Source organism: Spermophilus citellus, assembly GCF_964194105.1.
Source record: "Spermophilus citellus genome assembly, chromosome: 7".
Taxonomy (NCBI): domain Eukaryota; kingdom Metazoa; phylum Chordata; class Mammalia; order Rodentia; family Sciuridae; genus Spermophilus; species Spermophilus citellus.
In genome coordinates, this window is record NC_138188.1 from 114,165,333 (window position 1) to 114,185,384 (window position 20,052).

Genomic DNA, 20,052 nt, shown 5'->3' on the forward strand with positions numbered 1-20,052 from the left:
CAAACATATTTTTTTTGTTTATATGTAAACCATAGCTAGGGGAAGTATAATAAAAATTATGATTGTCAAATAGATGAATATTATCTATCAATAACAGTATAGTATGCTATACAGTAATACAGTAGTATAATAAACAGTGTAAGTCTAAATTGACTTAGGAAAAATGCAATTTTTTTAGATGTCTGTGGATATTTAGTTATCAAAGCTACTTGGGACATGGCCTAAGTCTGTGGATATTTAGTTATCAAAGCTACTTGGGACATGGCCTAATTCTTTATGCATTGGCCATTACAAAAATATTTCATACTTGCCAAAAATTTTTCCAAAATATCCTCTAGAGGCAGTTGTGTCCCTGCTGAGAATGACTGATGTGACCAACCCTCTAATTTTGTGAATGGGCAAAGAAGCCCAGAGGGGGAGGTGATTCATTTAAAGTCATTGAAGGTTGGATACCTGAGCCTATCGGGACACTCCCTGTGGAGCCAGCTTAATGTGAAACTTTGGCTAGATATTTTTTGTAATCTAATCAACTCAGTTCCAGGTCTTTCAACTCAGGGATCTAAAAGCAAACTTTGAAATTGGATGTCACATTTTGAAGAAGAGCAAACTTGGGTCCAGGAAAAGGATGTGCAGAATTAGGAATGGTACTTAGTTTCCTGAGAGTTATTTTCAGGGATATAGCAAGATTCTGGCTACCATGTTTCTGCTACTTTTGACTGTTATAATAGGTGTTTTGGTCAGCTATTTCAGTGCTTTGATTAAAGAAAAATTGGAGAGGAGGAAAATTTATTTAAGGGCTCATGGTTTCAGAGGTCTTAGTCTATGGACAGCCGGCTCCATTCCTCTGGACTCAAGGTGAGGCAGGACATCATGGCAAAAGAGTGTGACAGAGGGAAGGAGCTCACATGGTGGTCAGGAAGCAGAGAGAGAGAAAGAAAGAGAGAGAGAGAGAGAGAGAGAGAGAGAGAGAGAGAGAGAGAGGTCTCCACTTGCCAGATACAAATATATACCCCAAAGCTCTGCCCTCAATTCCTACCTCCTCCAGCCACACCCTACCATTCAGTTACCACTCAGTTAATCCCTATCAGGGGATTAATTCACTGATTGGGTTAAGAGTTTCACAACCCAATTATTTCTCCTCTGAACCTTCTTGCATTGTCTCACATGTGAGCTTTTGGGGGATACCTCACATCCAAACCATAACAATAAGCATTTGCATGCTCATAAGCTATAGATTCATGATTTGGAGACTTGTATAAGTACCCAGACCTCACTGGGGAACACGTGAGCAGTAGGTATTGGTTATGTCATTGACAAAAGTATTGGCATTCTAAATTCTAACTTTCAAAGTCCGGCGGGGTTTATATGTGAATTTATTTATAAGATCTGATCATAGGTTGTTAACTTGTTAATTTGTCTCTCTTGTCTTAACATCATATCACCACTATATATGCTCAAAGTTACATGAATTGGCTTGTTTTTTGCTGATCCCTGATTGAGACAGAACATGATTTCTGATATTTATTTGTTTGTTTGTTTATTTATTTTAATTTTGCTATGTGTGTGTTTGTGGTTACTCAGGGTGATTTCAGCACTATCATAATCTCTTTGAAGTTAATTGGCCCCTTTATTCATATTTCTTCCTTTAGAAGTCACATAGATTTTAAGAATGTGAAGCGTAATCATGAGGATGACAATTCTCTCTTTTTATGAAATCCATCATTCTTTGTTAGTTTTAGAAGCTTCAGATGGAGGTATAATGTCTGCGTAGGAAGCAGGAAAAGCCTGTTATTCTAAGGTGCAGAGTTTGAGACTCCTCAAGGGATTACTCCTTTTCATTTCTTGCCTCTGATTGAATCCTCAGGAAAGGAAGAATAATGGAATGTTAAGAGTTAGCAGCGACCTTGGAAATCTAGACACAAACTGGGCAGGGTGACCTACTCACAGTCACACAGGAATGCAGTGATGAGGATTTCCAGTCTCCTGGTGGTTGTGCAGTTGAACCCTATGAAGGGTTTATATGCCAGAGAAACTGGAAATACCAGTATTAAAGAGGGTCGTAGGCTCTGTCAGGTGTTTACCCCTGCAGCTCTTTTCTTGCCCTAATAGGGCACCTTGTGGTTGGCTTGTGTCATGTCATCTCTGAAAATATCTAAAGCCTGAGGCCTGAGGATGAGGGTCACAAGAATCAGGAATCAATTAAGTTATCCTTCAAGAACAAGCTCAAATAACACCTCTTCCAGAAGGCTCCCGTCACTCCACCTATAAATGATCACACTCTGGCTCCCTGGAACTCTGATTTGTACATCTGTCACAGAGCTTTCCCTAGCTTTCCATATAAACAAGGTGGTCAGTTCTAGTTCTCCCCCCTGGTTGAGGGTGAATCTCTAGATTCAGGGGCTACCATCTAGTCTCTACATATTTTCTCAGTCTTTCTCCTTGATCCTCCTATTACTTCACTTATTAGATGCTCAATAAATGCCAATGGGCCTAACACACTGCCTGAGATCACAGTAGGAACCTTGAAAAAGGAAATGAAGTTTCCTATGTTGCATGGCCAAACAAAGTCACAACAGGTATCAGAGCATCTTTCTATGTGGGGGCACCAAATGGGAACATTGAACACTGCATTGACTCACATGGTCTTGCCTTCAGGGAGTAGAGACAGATCAAAAGGTCAAGAATGATAATAAATGGGCAAATACAAGCCAGATAAACTGAGGAAGAAGCAAAATGGCAAAATGCTTAGTGAGCAATTATTTCCACCTGAAGAAATCTTTTATTATTTTTTTAAATTTTTATTTATTTATTTATTTTTTGTTAACCAGGGGCACTTAATCACTGAGCCACATCTCCAAATCTTTTTTTGTTTTTTTTTTTTATTTTGAGACAAGGTCTTGCTAACTTATCTAGGGTCTCTCTAAGCTTGATGAGGCTGGCTTTAAACTTGAGGACCTCCTCCCTCAGCCTCCCAAGCCTCTGGGATTACAGGAGTGTGCCACCACGCCCAGCTATCTGGAGAAATCTTAATGAGGGAGTAGCATGTGAGTTAAGGCTTAGAATATAGAAAGGGATTCAATGGAAGATCATCGGACTCTATTACTTTTTTTCATGAAATAAAGAAAAACTCTAATAGTTTGCAAATGCTAGAGATAGCTAAGTACAGAGCCTACTCATGGTGAGTGGTCTAACTTGGTGGGGGAGGGTAGGAGAAGAATACAGTGACAGATAAAGCTGGAAAGATAGTTTGGAACCATATCACATGGACACTTACATGCCAAGTTCAGAATAAGGAAGGCCATCCATCAAAACCTGCTCTCAGGTGACTGAAACTGTGTCCATTCCCTGTTGCCCAGCGGAGGTATCAGGCGTTTTCTGCGAGTCACTAACTCTAGGTCATGGCCCTGGCAGGTGTGAGACCCAGCACTAAGATGCAAAGGGTGGCCTCAGCAAGAGGGCTTTAGTGGGTGCTGTTTTCATCTGTATTTCAGCCAGAATTAGGCAGGGCTGGTGTCTTGTCTAAATCAATCTTGGAAGTCTTTGAATCTCTAATCCTAAATACTTGGTCCTGTAGAATGTTCCTAAAATTGTCCTTGTATGGGGGATAGGAGCCTTGGAAATCTCAATTACTTGCAGACTCATATGTATGGTGTGTGTGTGTGTGTGTGTGTGTGTGTGTGTGTGTATGAATTTTTTTTCCATGCAGGGAGAAGGTAGAATCAGACTTGATATTTCTGGGATTACTGATCTTGGAGAACAGATTGAAGGAAGAGACAAAACCTGTCTTGGAAGAGCTCATCTCAGCCCGGATAAGGACAGTAATGATCACAGGTATAGAGCAAAATGTGCAGTAAAAACAAGAGACAGGGATTGACTCACTTAGCAAATGTTGATGGCCCATGCTGGGCAGAGGCAGGACTGAGAGCTGCAGATGGCAACACAAAGTCAAAGCTATGGCCCTCACCAAGTTTCCATCCTAGCAGGATGTCAGAAAATGATGACAGCATTTGCAGTCACCTAGCAAATGCTGTAACCAATGTTTTGAGGCATACAAAATAGTGCGATATGGTAAACTGTGTCTGACTGTCTGCACTAGACAAGGCAGTTGAGAGTGGCTTCTCTGAGTGGTGGCATTTAAAATAAGATTTCAATGGCAAGAAGATATGAGCCATGCAAAGATGAGTTTCATTGTTCAGGTTAGGAGAAGAAGAATGCTTCGTCCATGTGGTCTCTAAACTTTGTTAAAGGCCCATCAATAACAACATTAATATTCTGGAGATAAAAAGAAAATGCTGTCCTTTCTACTCCTAATCCCATTCCCAGATACCACAATCAAGGGAGCACCAAGAAATGATCTCTCAATAGAAAAGCATCAACTTTCTTAGGGAACACTTTTCGGTGGGTGCCATAATTTTTTAACAGTGAACAGCTGACTTCCTCAAGAATTTGTGTTTTTGAGAATATGCTGTCTTCCCTTTCTCTCCTGTCCTAGTCAGATGCTTTTAATTCTTTGGCCTTTGTCATTGAGACACAATATTTCCCACCAAAGCACTTACTCCCCCCACCCAGTGTTCCTGAGCCCACAACAAAAGCTGGGGACCCTGCACTGCTGTTACTGCCCTTATATCCAGACCCATTCTAGCTCCAAGGCACTTACTTCTTGCTGCTTTAGTTTTCTCCTCTTGTGGCCTCAATCCAATTTTAGGTGCTGCTGAGTTGGTTCACTACTTATGAGCCTTTCTCTGAATCCTTCTGTTTAAAAATCTTTATTTAGCACTCACGTACTTGTTTTCATAATCTATTCACAGCCATTAGATGTACAAATCAGAGTGCATCACTCTCCACCCTTTCTCTTCAATTCCTTTTAACCTCACATTAAAATTTTGGCTCTGTTTCTTTCCTTCCATGTTTACAATCTTTTCCTCTTTGGATGGGATCAAGGGGTGAAATGCTCTCTGATTTCTTACATATCCTGGATAAGATTTTTGTTCCTGACAGAGGCATGAGTCAAAGTTCTTTTTTCTTAACCATCTGTATGTAAGTACTATTTGAACTTTTTTACTTGTTATTTTGCCTTCTGACTTTTGATATTATAAAAGTACAATGCCAGTCCATTTTGCGGCCACTTTTCCTTTTCTTCATATAATCTTTTTTCTTTAACTTTGCAATTTAGAAATGTATGCCTATGTGTGTGTGCTTGTGTGTGTGCACGCGCACATACACATGCACATATACACATATATATAAATTTACATATATATTGTAATTAGTTTAATTTGGAACATAGAGATCACTTTAAATCTTTCTTTCTTCCTGTTCCATAAATATCCTTTACGGTTCATTTAATTATAGCCTTTGTTCTCTGTCTTGGGATTTCTATTATTCACAAAACAGGTCTCCTGAATTTATTCTTTCAGTTTCTTTATTCTTTTGATTGCCATATTTTAATAATTTTGCTTTGTGCTCTAAGATTTTGCTGTTGTTGTTGTTGGGGGGCACCCAATTTTTCCAAATCATAGTACAGGTCTCAACAGTGATCCTTATCTCCTTTAAGTCACATAGTAAGTTGTCAAGAAAGATATTTTGGGTTGGATGTGGCTCTAGAAAACCTTTGTTTTGTTTTATTTCTTGGTGCTGCATTTGGCCACCCTTTGTGCTCTCATTGTTTTCATGCAGGTTTCATGATCCCCAGTGGCTGATGTTCCTCGCCAGTCATGAGGTCTGGTGGTTCTGCCTGATCTTTCCTATCCAACTTCTAGGAACTCTTAGATTGTTATAAGTTCTTAGATTTCTTTGGTGACTGATGGTCAGGCCTGGGCTGTCCATCCACACAGTGGATCTCTCAGAAGTGGTGGAGGCAGAATTGGCCTGTGTTGTCAGGTGGAGGGGCTGTGGTGGAGGGCTTCTGGCAGTGGGGAGCGGGGTGTCTTTCAGCCATCAGGACTCCACGGGATCTTCCCACCTCAGTTACTACAGCTCCTTCCCACAAGCTCAGCTCTTTTGAGGATCCTCCTAAATACTGTGCTAGAATTATTATTAACCCATCAGATATTATATTATTTCTTAGCAGTTGCTCTAGGAATCACAATATTCATACCTATTATTTCAAGAAGGCTTACAACCAAGAATGTCCTTGCCCCTGTTTTTGTATGGTTGTCGTAACTTTGACATACATAAAAAACATCCACTGGACAGTGTTCTAGTCTTTATCTTCCATGATAGAGAGTTAAAAAACGTACATGATGAAAAAAATTAGATTTTATGTTTACTCACACTATCATTTCTGTTGCTATGTTTTTATTCCTTAATACAAATTAACCTCTGGTGCTACTTCCTTTCAGTCTAAAGAATTTCTTGTAGACTTTCTTTTTGAATGTGTCTGCTGGCAATCAATTATCTGAGTTTTCTTTCATCTTAGAATATTTTTATTTTTCCTTTATTGCTGAGAGATATTTTCATTAACTGTAGGAGTCAAGTTGACATTTCCTTTTCTCAAAGTACTTTAAAGATGTAATTCCACTGTCTTCCTGCCTCCATGGTTTTTGATGAGAAATCTGGGGTAGTTTGAATCATTGCTTTCTTATCTATAATGCGTTTTTGTTGTTGTTGTTGTTGTTGTTGTTGTTGTTCAACTGCTTTTTTCTTTAACTTTTAGCACTTTGAGTCTTCTGTGTCTGGATGTCGTTCTCACTGAGTTCATCCTGTTTGACTTTCACTCAACTTTTTAAATCTGTAAATCTAAGTCTTTCACCATATTTGGAAAGTTTTCTGCTATTATTTCTCCCAATATTTTTTTCTGTGCCAATCTCTTTCTCAGACTTTACTGATGTGAATGGGAGTCCTTTCCATATCCTTGAGTTTCTTCATTTTTTAAAAAAACCTTTTTACCTTCTGTAGACTGAATAATTACTATGGATCTGTCTTCCAGTTCACTGACCCTTTCTCTTGTTTTCTCCATTCTGCTTTCAAGCACATCCGGTAAATTTTTTGTTGTTGTTGTTCCAGGATGAATATATATTAAAAAAATTAGGCAAAGTATTTTTCAATCCTAATGTACCCATTTGGTCCTTTTCTTACCATTTATTTGTTGAGATCTTCTGTCTTTCCATTTGTTTTGTGAGTATTAAAATTTGCCATATAAAGGAGGCTTATCATAACTCCTTAAAACTGGTTATTTCAACATCTGAGTCATCAAGCAATTGGCAACTTTTTTTTTAAATTGATAATTGGTCAGATTTTCCGGGTTTCAGTATGTTAAGTATCCTGAATATCTTGAATATTATGTTGTGAGACTTTGAATCCTGGATCCAAAGTCCTGTCTTGCCGGTTGCAGATGATGCTTCTAACATTTGCTTAGATAGTCAATCTTTTGCTATGATGTTTGGTTCTGTCCCATTCAAGGATTGTTATGTCAAATGGGAGGGTGATTTATATTATACTCCAATTCCTGAAATTTCTTTGGGTCTGCTTCACCCAGGCCCACTCTGGGTTGAACCCCAAACTGAATTAGTCTCCCCTTTCCAGCTCTTTTCTTTCCAGAATTCTCCTCATATTCTCCAGATGACCCCTTTCCTGGCTTCTCTGACCAGAAAGACTGGGTTTCTCTTGGAGTTTTAGCTGCTTGAATTTCTCTGGGACTAGAGCCAAGGTTCAAATCAAACACATAAAAGGAAAGACAAAAAAGCTGAGAAACTCACCCCTTCTAGATTGCTTCTTCAGTTTGATTCCCACAGTCTGCTTGCTTTCTTCTTTAGAGTCTTTGGGCAGTTACTTTTTTGGTGGAGGGAAGGTACCAAGGATTGAACCCAGGAGTGCTTAACCATTGAGCAACATCTCTAGCCTTTTGTTGTATTTTATTTAGAGACAGGGACTTGCTGAGTTGCTCAGGGCCTTGCTAAGTTGCTGAGGCTGGCTTTGAACTCACGATCCTCCTGCCTCAGCCTCTGTGGCCATTGGGTACTTTTTGGGTTGTGTTCAGTGCTTTTAGTTGTAAGGAAGGGAGAGAGAGATTGTAGTGGGTTTAATTCATTCTGGCTAGAAGTGGAACCACCAGATTCAATATTAAAATGGCAGGGTTTCCCTAAATGTCTGCAAAGCCCTTAACAAATGAGAGAAATAGATTTTAATTTTGTTTATTATTTTTCCTTCCTACCCTCTGGCAAAAACACATTGGTAGGTGATGGAGTTACCTGATGAAAAAGAGCCAGAACCAGAAAAGGGGTCATGAAATTACAGGTTAGATCTAGAAGACACCTTAGAAATGTTCCTCTATACCCCTACATAAGGACTGAACTCCTCAGCCTGGCTTTCCCGGCTCTCATGAGTTGGTTCTCTCTCTTCAACCTCTTCTTAGAACGCTCAATTTTTCTTCTAGGTGACAATCTTCAGACTGCAGTAACAGTGGCCAGAAAGTCTGGGATGGTTTCTGAAAGCCAAAAAGTCATTCTCATCGAGGCAAATGAGACCACTGGGTCCTCGTCAGCATCGATATCTTGGAAATTAGTAGAAGAGAAGAAACATGTTTCATATGGGAATCAGGTATACCTCAAAACAGAGGGGCCACATTTCCTGACTTGTCTCATGATGTTGGTGATGGACAGCTCTGATGGGCAGAGTGTCAGAGTGACCTAGAGTCCACCGACTTCCCCAGGTGTCTAACAAATATGCAGTTCAATGAATCCAATTATATCAGTTTTCCCCACTGTTTCTTCTGTGCTCTAAGATATGGGCTTTCCTGAGTGCTGGAAACAATCTATCTTTTATATTTAAAAAACTTGTTGGCTTTGTATGAAAGAGCATACAGTCAGCAGAGCTGTGAATCTAATATCTTATTTTTCCCTTTGCTTGTCTGCCACCCCATTGAGTTCAAAGGGGATTTAGTCCCTGAAAGAGACACTACTGTGTGCATTGGAAAATCAGACTACATCCTCAGGGGAGACAATACAAAATTTCATTCATTTATCTTCAGTCTTGCCAGCAATATTTCCATTGTGTCCTTGTGAAACAATATTAACTCTGTAAGGAAAAAAAATAGTAAGTGCTCACTTCAGGGAGAGATTTGTTAAGCTGCAGGGCTTTTGTATTTTACACTTGAAATGTGTGAAATGTGCTCTTCCCTGGGACTCACTGAGATCAAATCAGGATAAGAAGAGGACATGAGTAAGTGTTATTCTCCTGCTCACTGGTGGCTGTGATGTTCGAAGATGGATCTAGCAAAGAGAAAGTACTTCTCTGAGGAATCAGGACTGGAGTGTGACTTTTAAAGAGAGACCCTCATCTGTCTTCATTCCCTCTCTCTAAAGTGCTTGTGGTCCCAAGCACTCTAGCAGGTGGAAGAATGTGAAATAACTGTATCTCATTTTGCAGGACAATTACATTAACATCAGGGAAGAAGTCTCTGATAATGGCAGAGAAGGAAGTTATCATTTTGCCCTAAGTGGAAAATCCTTCCATGTTATAACTCAACATTTCAGCAGCCTACTGCCAAAGGTGGGTTCTTAGAGAGTAATACTCCATCTGCAAAGATACTGATGACCTCACATAGCATGGTCCTAAACCACTTTAAACTTCAAAATAGGTAAGATATATATACCTAGTTACTTTTACATATCATAAGAGAGAGAGATTTCTGCAAAGGTTGCTGTGGTCTTGTTTCTTATTATATTTAAAATAAATAAACTTGATAAGTAGGTTTTCCTCCTACTTATCAAGTTTATCTATAGGATTGAAGTGTGAGTGATATTTTAAATCATAAGAACTGATTTTAGGTTGCTGTCATTATATTGCCACGATATGTGTGTGTGGCGGGGGAGGGCATCTCACAGTATGGTGGAAATCCTGCAATTGTACTATAAAGCAGACCAAGAATAAAAGAACTCCATTAGGCTTTTGATAGAGGGCCTATATACTAAAGTTGATTAACCTCAAGTTTTTCTTATGAAGAATGTGCTTATAATAAGGGCAGATAACTTACCTGCCAAAGAATAAAGATATTGAGGGAAGTTGAGTTGAGCTTACTGCAGAGAAGAACAAGAAACACATAGATCTAACACAGAAGAATTTAGACTTTGTGGAAAGAAACTTAAGTGGACAGAGCTGATACATACAGGTTTTTATGCCCTCAACGGTTCGTAATCCATAGCTCAAATTAGGTTTGGGATAACAGCTGAGTTTCATAATTGGTAAAGTCCAGGCAGCATGATTAAATCCAAGACCACAAATAATCACCATTTCATCATCAGTTTCTTTTCTGCCTGTTCTGACCAATTTTCTGAGAAGCAGTTGCTTCTTTTTCTTCTCCTGGAGTCCTGACCTTTTGCTAAGCTGCAATTTCTCAGACTTTGCTTGTTCAAGGTTTCAGCAAGTTCAAGATTTTTCAGGACCTCATTTTTCATGGCAGCTGGGTTGAATTCTTATAAGTCATTATTTTCATAAAATATCTTATTAAGCTACCATCTTTACTGATATTTTGTCTCCATTGTCATTTACCAGATGACAAAAAAATCTCAATGTCTGTATTAAAATTCCAAAACCTTGGAAACAAACATCACTCAATGTTCTGAGTGGTATCATTTATTTCATGTATGACCAGCCAACATGATAAAACATTTCCCTTTCGGATTCCTTACAGATACTGATCAATGGGACCATCTTTGCAAGAATGTCTCCTGGGCAGAAATCCAGTCTGGTGGAAGAATTTCAGAAACTGGAGTAGGTTCTTTGCCTATTCAGGTGGCATGAACTACATGGAGGCTTTAGAGTAAGGGCAGGGGGGAGTGTGAGAGGTCCAGGGAGCTGCTCAGTTTTGCTAGGACAATGGTTTTTATCCTGGCTGCACATGACAGTCATTGGCTGAGGGAGCTTTGAAAAAAATAGCAACACCAGGACCACACGGTCCAGAGATTCGGGTATAGTTGTTCACACAGGGTTTGGACATTTGTATTTTTTCAAAACTCATGGGAGTCAATTTTTGTAACTAAAGTTGAGAACCACTGTACTAGAATATAAGGAGCATGAAAAGGTATGGAGAGAAATAAGACTGAAAGACTGACTTAAGCTCAACTCCTGACAGTACAATGGGAATTTAGACTTTATTTTTATAAGCTATTGTTATGATCTAGGGAGATTTGTATGATCAGGGATTCATATAACCCACCCCCAACATTAAAATATTCTTATGCTAAAGCATCCTTTCCATCCCAAATCAGAAAAAAAACACAAAGACTCTCCATTTCTAGTCAGAATAAAAAGTTCACATAGAGTGCCCATCATCCGGGACCCTGTATTTCCTGTTCATGGACCTCATGGAGTAGCCACGCTAGACCACATCCTACTCACCTGATTCAGTCCTTAGGAAAACTACTCAATTTACAAAGCCCTATCTTCCCTACATGGTTAAACCCAGAGGTATCTAGTACTTACAGGAAGGCAAGAGAAAAGTGCAGCTACTTTGTGAAAGCTCTTGTAGTACTTGTCATTTAAGACACTGACTCTCCATAATCTTTTTCAACACTTCCAGAGAGAAGTGTTTGTCCAACCTCAAAAAGCCATCCTGAACTGGGGACGTGCTTTCTTTCTTCCACTTCTGGGTCTGGCACATCATGTTTTAGTGAGTGACTGAGGACAGGATGGATTTAGCATGAGCAGCGCAGCAGCTAAGACCTGCTTATCACTTGGGAGCTCATCAGGCACTTTCCTGACAGCACTTCATTTCACACTCAGAACACTTTGCAGAGGAGAGAAATGATGATGCAGGATGGTAGGATGCCCAGGCCCAACTCCAGATCTTCTGGTTTGGAATCTTGTGCCCGCCCCACCACATTCTGACATCTCATCATGGGATCATGTACACCCCCAGTTTTCAGCCCCAAGCAGTGAAGTACATGAAACACGTGGAGTCAGGAATGATGCGTTGGATTTCACCATCCATTATGTAAACTGCTCAATTACATTTCACTTCTAACAGACCCTTAGGGAAACTCCCTTAGAATAAATGATAAGGGTTAAGCCCTAAGTAATCATGGACACTTTGTTTTTCTTAATTAGAGAAATTAGCTGGTAAGATAGCTTTGATCTTCTTCCACCATTTCACATGATTCCCTTTTAGTTATTTTGTAGGTATGTGCGGAGATGGAGCCAATGACTGCGGGGTAAGTAGCTGCCAGTGGGTGGCCATAATTTCTCAATAATATGCACCTGGAGCTCTTTAGAGACGGTACCTGCTGGGATATATATATACCCTTTGCATTTCTCATGATGGATAAACTGCTGGTGAGGATCTGGGAGGATCTTGACCAGAGCCACACCATGACTCAGGTCGGTATAGGATAAACAAGGCACAACTTGGTTCTGAAGGTGCCACATCTTTGGCAAGGAGCCTCAATGCCATCTCTTTCTTATATGCTGGCTGGGTAAAGTCTGGTCGACTTCGGATTAGGGCTGGACCCAAGTTACCTGTTGGTGGGCTTGACTGGCCTTTTCTTCTATGTCATCAGGAGTGTGTGTGTGTGTGTGTGTGTGTGTGTGTGTGTGTGTCCTCACAGGTCACAAGCTGACTCTTTGTTTTCAGGCCTTGAAAATGGCTCATGTGGGCATCTCTCTGTCAGAGCAGGAGGCATCTGTGGCCTCACCTTTCACTTCCAAGACTCCAAACATTGAGTGTGTCCCTCACCTTATCAAGTAAGTGGGCATCTACCCCTATGTTATCTTCTCTCTCTTGAATTCGAGTACAGATAACATTGTTCTGCCTGGGAAAGGCCAGCATCCCTATGTGTGGAGAGGGTCACACAAAAATGCAAACATAGCCTCTGCCTAATAGACTGAGCAGAAGTTACAAATAACAATGGAAGAAAAACATCATTTCCAATGGAAGCTGTTGATTGGATTATTTTCAAAGTGTTGAAATCTGGAACTTGTAACTGCTTTGAAAATGTATTAATTAGCCTTTCTTAATCTATCTATCTATCTATCTATCTATCTATCTATCTATTATTGGGGATTGAACCCAATGGTACTTTACCACTGACTACACCCCAGTTCTTTTTTCATTTTTTTTTTTTTTTTATTTTGAGACAGGGTATCCCAAAGTTGCCCAGGCTGGCCTCAAACTTGCGATCCTCCTACCTCAGCCTCCTGAGTGCTGGGACTACAGTGTGCCACTGTGTCTGGCCCTCTTATTTTTAATATGTATCTTCTTAGATGCTTTATACTGGGAAGTTAAAGACATACACTTATCTTCCTTCCCTTTTGCCTCATTATGCTGCTTTGGGTACCTTTTCCATCCTTGCCTTTCAAAATCTATACTTATCTTTGCTCCCACTAAAATTTGCCTTGTTGTTTTATTTTTCTTTTCCCAGAATATGTAATTCTGTGGCATTTTGTTTGAATGGTAGCAGTAGCAGTGTACACGCTCTTGATGATTATAACTAGCATGTGTTGATAGTTTAAAAGGGGCTTCAGCACCCACATTATCCTATACATCACACACCCTGGAGATATAGGAATGGCAATTATTTCTTTTACAAAGGAAGAACTTGAGGCTCAGAGAACCTGGACGTAACTGATATGCTCAAGATTGCATAGCCATATAGAGTCAGATTGTTTTAGAATTGAATTTATTTAAATGTGTTCTTTTATCTGCAAACATTATACTTTTACCATATTAAATTAATTATCTGACCAGCTTCTTCCATTTAAAAATTAAATTTATTCACTTATTGGGCAAATATTCATTGAGTGGATACTTAGCACCAGGATCTCAGATAATACTTAACCGATTTTGATAAATAGTGTCAAGGAAACAAAAAGAACGGTGTGAAAGGTCAGAAGGTGATTGGGGAGGAGAAATGGACAGTTCCAGACGGTGGCTTGGCAAAACTTTTCCAAGGAGGTGAGGAATGAGAAGAAACTACCTTTGGGGCAGAGAAAAAGTAGAAAAATCCTGATACATTAAAAAACAAACAAACAAACAAACAAAACTGTTTTGAGAGTCAAGTCTTAGCATTCCAAGAAATGATTCTGATCATAAGTAAATTAAAACCTTATTCTTCCTCCCAAATGAAACAGAAATGGCATTTCATGAGTCATTTATTTCATGCTTTAACTATGTAGTGTTTACTCAGTCAACAATAACACAAAGAAGTCTGCTCATTGCGTCTACTCTGTTTAAATTTGACATATGAGTAATTTGAGTGTGCATATTGTTTTAGAAAAACTTAAGACTGCCAAAATGAAATTTGAATCAAATGTTTGCCAACCTCCTGAAGGTCCTGCATGAAAATGGATCCCAAACCTGAAATTTTATTTCTGTCTCTTCCCAGAGGAAGAAACTGAGACAAGGGAAATCACCTTCCAAATCAGATCACATTAGCGCATAGTATTTTGAGTATTTATTAACTTTGTTTTTAGTATAATGTATTTAGTGGTACATTTATATAATTCAAGTATTTTTTTATTGATTATGCTTATAACATTCCTGAAAATTTAACAATTTACTTTCAAGAGTTAGTATAAACCAGCATACCTCTGGTTCCACGAACATAGGACTTTGAAAATTGAAATATCATACAAAGATACAAATATCTTGTATGAGGTGTGAGACTAGCTCCCAGATCCCCTGATTCTGAGGTCAGGAGCTTAGCCACTGCCTGCAGAAGGAACAAGAGTAGATATAAGTCTGGGCCCCATTGCCAGGTCAAGGCGTCCAGACATCAGCCTGGAATTAGGCTTTCCTCAACATCTAGTCATGCAGTGTCCTGAGCCAGGTCCCTCAGTCTCAAGGCTGACTAGTCTGTCAGACACAAAATGGTAAAATCAGATGTCTGATTTTTTTTTTCTCCTGAGCTCAGCTGAACAGCACAGAATAACTGACCTAATTTCTTCCTAACTTCATTTTCTTCCTCTTTCATTGTTTTCCTTACACAGGGAAGGACGAGCAGCTCTTGTGACCTCGTTTTGCATGTTTAAGTACATGGCTCTGTACAGCATGATTCAGTATGTTGGTGTTCTCCTGCTCTACTGGGTATGACTTGGGACCCAGCCTCTTGGTTGATGAGAACCAAAACAAGGGGTGGTGTACTCTCCATTTGCAATGCCCCTTCAAGAAAGAGTGCGAATAGGACATCAGAGCATCAAGAGCCCCTCTAAAAATATCATCAAGGTTTCTTAAAATACATCAGATATAGACATAGGTGCACAGGAGGAGTTGTTGGTATCAATTCTTTGGCTCTGAGATAGAAACTGTTTTATCTAGTTGTAGATAAACATCAGGACTGAATATATCACTTTCAGTCTCATGTTACTGTCACCTGCTTAGACCAGATTTTTATCTTCTTGATTCCTGTGTGGCTCTACTCTGATGTGCCATTCATTCAGGAGATTATTTTCTTCTTTTGTGTAGTGCTTACTCAATGGCTTATCCTGACTATTAAAATTTGCCAATTTCAGTGGTTCATGTACTACTCCCCATAGCCAGTTTTGATATCCCTAGTGTGGAATGGGCAAGAAAACACAGGACACATGCTTCCTTTTGGGGAGGGTCTCACAGACTTGGCTCCAAGCACTTCCCACACCAGTGCTCACTAACCCACTCAGACCCCAGCCTCACCATCTCCTTGGTAATCTCCCTGAAAAATCCTGTGTTGTAGTGAGAAAATGATCTCAGCTCATGCCAGACTTCATCCAAAAGGTCACAACTTTTTAAGTTGGCTTTTCTTTTCATTTTCAGGAGACAAACAGCCTGTCAAACTACCAGTTTCTATTCCAGGATTTGGCCATTACAACTCTGATTGGTGTAACAAGTAAGAGATACTTTAAAACTTCCTTCCCAGTATAGCAGTGATGTGTGCCATATTCCCAAAGATGGGGGATTCAGGGACAGAGTGAGGGGGGGGCAGGGACAGAGAGACAGAGGGTGGGGGGAGAACATACTATCCTCATTTTCATATTGAAAAAGTGTTGCAAAGGAAAAGCTGGTTATTTTAGTTTTCTGCAAAATATGGAGTTTCCATAAATGGTCAGTAAACATTTAAAAATAAAAGAAGCACCTTGAGAATTGGGAACACTGACATCAGTGAGCTTTTAGGTGTAGTTATAATTGGAATGTGCCCAACAGATGGATGCTAAATGGCTTTTTATTTTTCTGATCTCCAAATCTTAGCCTTTCGGCATTTATAATGGAGCTTCAAAGTAATCTTGCCAGTATACTATGCCTGCCTCCCACCTTCTGATGAATATATGAATTGTCTCCCCAGTTTCCCTGCATAGGGAAATTTTAAAAAAAAATTATGACTTTATTTTTACTAGAGCTATTTTAGGTTCACAGAAAAATTAAGAGGAAGGGACAGAGATTTCTCACTCATCCCCTGCCCCTGTGCATGCACAGCTTCTCCTATTATCAACATGCCCCCTACCTCAGAGTGATACAGTTATTGCAACTGATAGACCTGCATTGACCATCTTATTAACCCCAAGCCCTTAGTTTACATTGGGGTTCATTCTTGGTCTTGTACATTCTGTGAGTTTGAAAATATGTAAAATAATGTGTATGAATAATTTGTGATAATATTCAAAGTGATATCATACAGATTTTTCACTGTCCTGAAATCCTCTATGCTCAGCCTGTTTATCTTCCTCCCCTCCCTCAAACCCCCCATAACCACTGTGATCATTTTCCTTTCTCCATAGTCATACCTTTTTCAGAATGGCATATAGTTTGAACTACACCTTTTTAGACTAGCTTCTTTCACTTGGTAATGTGCATGAGAGTTTCCTCCATGTCTTTTCATAGCTTGATAGCTCATCTCTTTGAGGGACTGAATAATATTCCATTATCTGTATGCCACAGTTTACTTATCTACTCACCTACTGAATGACATCTTGACTACTTTAAGTTTGGGCAATTATGAATAAAGCTAGTATGAATATTTGTGTGCAGGTTTTAGTGTGAACATAAGTTTTCGGCTCTGTTGTATAAACACCCAGGAGTGTAGCGGAATCAAATGGTAAGAGCATGTCAGTTTTGTAGGAGACCCCCACATTGTCTTCCACAATAGCTATGCCCTATTGCCTTTCCATCAGCAGTGGGTGGAAGTTCCTATTGCTCCACCTCTTCACTGGCATTCAGTGTTGATGATGTTTTGGGATTGGGACCTTCTTAATAAGTGATAGTGGCTCCACATAGGCTTTTAATCTTATTTCTTTCTCCCTTCTCAAGGGTTTGATAGTAATCCTGTAATAATCTCTTTTTCCATTGTCATCACCATTTCTCTGATCTACTGCATCATTCATGTTAGCATATAAACATGATCTTATTCCTCCTCCTCCTCCTCCTTTTTACTCTTCTTTAGCATTAAACCTATCAATAATTGCTGCCGTCTTTATTCTTAAATATCCCGAACAGTTGTGTTTACTCCTTTTCTTCATTTCCATTCCTAATTTTATTGTCATTCCATTTCCATCCGCCAGATTCTAATATCCAAAGGCATGAATTTGAATTCTGGGTTGTGGTGTTTTTTGGTGGAAGGCAGTGGTCCCTGAGCCACATCCCCACTGCCCACCCACCTGCCCCACCCCTTTCTTTCTTTCTATCCCCCCACCCTTTTCTCATCTCTTTTTCTCTTTCTCTCTCTCCCCATCCCTCTCCCTCTCTGAAGTTATTTAAGATGGATTTTTTTTCTAATTTCTTTTGGAATTTTTCATTGGAGATGTATAGAGGCACAACTGCTTTTTATGTACTGATTTTATACCCAAAAACATTGCTAAAATTCTTTTATTTACTCTAGTAGTTTCCATGTATATATTTTTTGAATTTTCAATATATAGGATTTGTCATTTGCAAATATAGTTTTGTTTCTTTTCAATTTATTTATTTATTTATTTGTTTTTTGCATTTCATTATTTATTTAGATGTTTAAGCTCTCGCACTAAGTTTTTACAAGCTGGTGAACACTGACAAATTATTTCTCCCACAGAATTATAACCACACATTCCCAGACAGTATAAATATATGGTTGAACTAACATTAATACACATCACCATTTTATCAATTACATAATAAAACAAAATTATCAAGTATCCAAATATTAAGTTACACAGCTCAAAAGGCATATAAAATATTAGATGTCTGCTCAATTCATCAGCAGAAACCCACTTTTTTCTTTTTCTTTTTTTTGCAAGAGGTTGGGAGTAAAAGAAAAAAAATCACACTTCAAACAAAAAGTTGGTAAACAACTTCTGATAATTATGAAAAAAAATTACAAGAATTTCAGAAACTTTATGATTAAGAATTGTTTTACCTACAATAACAGAGCATCTCTACCTTTTAAAAAATATTTACTAAATTAAAAAGCATATATTCTACAGGTTCTGCACAAGACAAAGGCAACATTTTACTAAAAATATTTAATAGCCCCCTCCCATTCTTTTTTTCAGGCCCTCCCTGTTAAGTTGCACCTCAGAGTGCAAACATTAAATTAACTGTAAGGCTTTTTTTTTTTTTTTTTTTTGTCTGGAGACTTAAAGACATGTGCTTCTGTAAAGACTTAGGTTTTCAAAATGGAGGTTTCCCATAACAGCAAAAAAATAAGACTTATAGAAAGATATTAAATAAAAATAATTGCTGTAAGACTTGGTAAAAGGAAAAAAAAACCAAACAAACAAAAACAAAAAAACCCAATAGGTAAAAGCAAACCTGATGTATACTGTTATGAATGTGGGAGATGTAAACATAAAAAGAGCAGGCAAATAATCTTATAGGGCCTACAATGTTTGAAATGACTGAAGGAATAAATCACATAAGGTCTAGAGTGTTCTCAGTTCCTGGAATTTTGGTTTTGTATGATACTAAAAATATACAAGTATTGTGCTGGGTATTTTGGCACCTAATCTTTCTAAATTTCTTATGTAAGATTCTGGCATGGAAATAGATTTAAAGACATTAACTCAATACCAAATGATTTCAGGAAAGGTCAACTGGTACAAATGATAAGCACATTTTAAATTGTGAACAGCAAGAATCTTTTGCTAAGTGTCCAAACAGGTTGATCATAACCCAAACATAGAGGTTGAAATTCTGTCAAGCTTGTGGCCTGGTAAAACTGCTTTCCAATACTCCTATGGAAGCTTCATCAGACTTATTCACCACGCCAACATGTTGGCTAATATGTACGACAAATTAGGTCCCATCTTAAGTTCCACTTTCAAGGCAATAGCATCAGGCGCCCGAGTTTTATTGAATGCAACAGTTGTTTCTATGACCATTGGAGTCTTTGAAGCGCAGCCGCATTTTAGGATGATACTTCTCCAAATACAAAAGTTGCTTGCTGTTAAAGGCTCCACGCCGCTTTTGTATTATGAATTGTACTGCATCTTCATATTTCATTCCGCCTTCAATCAATGCCAGAGCAACAAGCACTGGAGCTCTCCCAAGGCCTGCAACACAATGAACAGCAATACAACAACCAGGTTCTTCACGAAACTTAATTTTTACAAGACTTAACCAGTCATCGACAATTTGGTTGGACGGTGGTGCACCATCATCAAAAGGCCAATCAAGAACATGGATGCCTTCTTTCTCCACAAGAGTAGTGTCATAAGTTGCTTCACATACTCTTACTATTGTGGTAACACCATACTTCTTAAGTTCCTCTATAAATTTGTTTAAGTTTGCATTGGTTGGATTGTGTGTAATAAGAAATCTCATGTTCTTGTATGTGACTTCCACAGGAGCAGGGCGGTTCATTCGAGCCATGTTAATTTAGTTAAAAAACACTCAATAGGGTTATGAAAGAATTTAAAAAATTGAATACAGAAATGATGCAAAGTAACTGAAGTCTACTTCAATATACTCCACTTGATATTCTCAGTGCTTTGAGTATGAAGTTGGGAGTAATGGGAAATGAAATGAACCTCCTAACAAGAAGCAGCAATTCTTCAATCCAGTAATACTGAGGCAATAGAAAGGAAGTGCACTGAGGTTTACCCCATCCAGGTCACAACTCTTGTAAAATGCTTGGTGGATTTTCAATTCAATACGTCTCTGTCCAGGTTAACCAC

General features: G+C 38.8%; 2 protein-coding genes across 3 annotated transcripts in view; one reads left to right on the forward strand and one right to left on the reverse strand.

Annotated features, from left to right (window-relative positions):
* Positions 1 to 20,052, forward strand: part of ATP13A4 (ATPase 13A4) — a gene marked incomplete at both ends in the record, with an annotated part of 126,487 nt that overhangs the window by 92,095 nt on the left and 14,340 nt on the right. For both annotated transcript variants that reach the window (XM_081300940.1, XM_081300939.1), the window contains 8 exons: positions 3,707 to 3,831; positions 8,375 to 8,538; positions 9,367 to 9,489; positions 10,631 to 10,710; positions 12,107 to 12,149; positions 12,569 to 12,678; positions 14,923 to 15,019; positions 15,725 to 15,797. In XM_081300940.1, the coding sequence (XP_081157066.1) occupies positions 3,707 to 3,831; positions 8,375 to 8,538; positions 9,367 to 9,489; positions 10,631 to 10,710; positions 12,107 to 12,149; positions 12,569 to 12,678; positions 14,923 to 15,019; positions 15,725 to 15,797 (815 nt within the window). The remainder of the gene's footprint in view (positions 1 to 3,706; positions 3,832 to 8,374; positions 8,539 to 9,366; positions 9,490 to 10,630; positions 10,711 to 12,106; positions 12,150 to 12,568; positions 12,679 to 14,922; positions 15,020 to 15,724; positions 15,798 to 20,052) is intronic.
* Positions 18,095 to 20,020, reverse strand: LOC308652861 (protein tyrosine phosphatase type IVA 1-like). Its single transcript, XM_081300941.1, has one exon. The coding sequence runs from the start codon at positions 19,745 to 19,747 to the stop codon at positions 19,226 to 19,228; it is 522 nt and encodes a 173-aa protein (XP_081157067.1). The 5' UTR covers positions 19,748 to 20,020; the 3' UTR covers positions 18,095 to 19,225.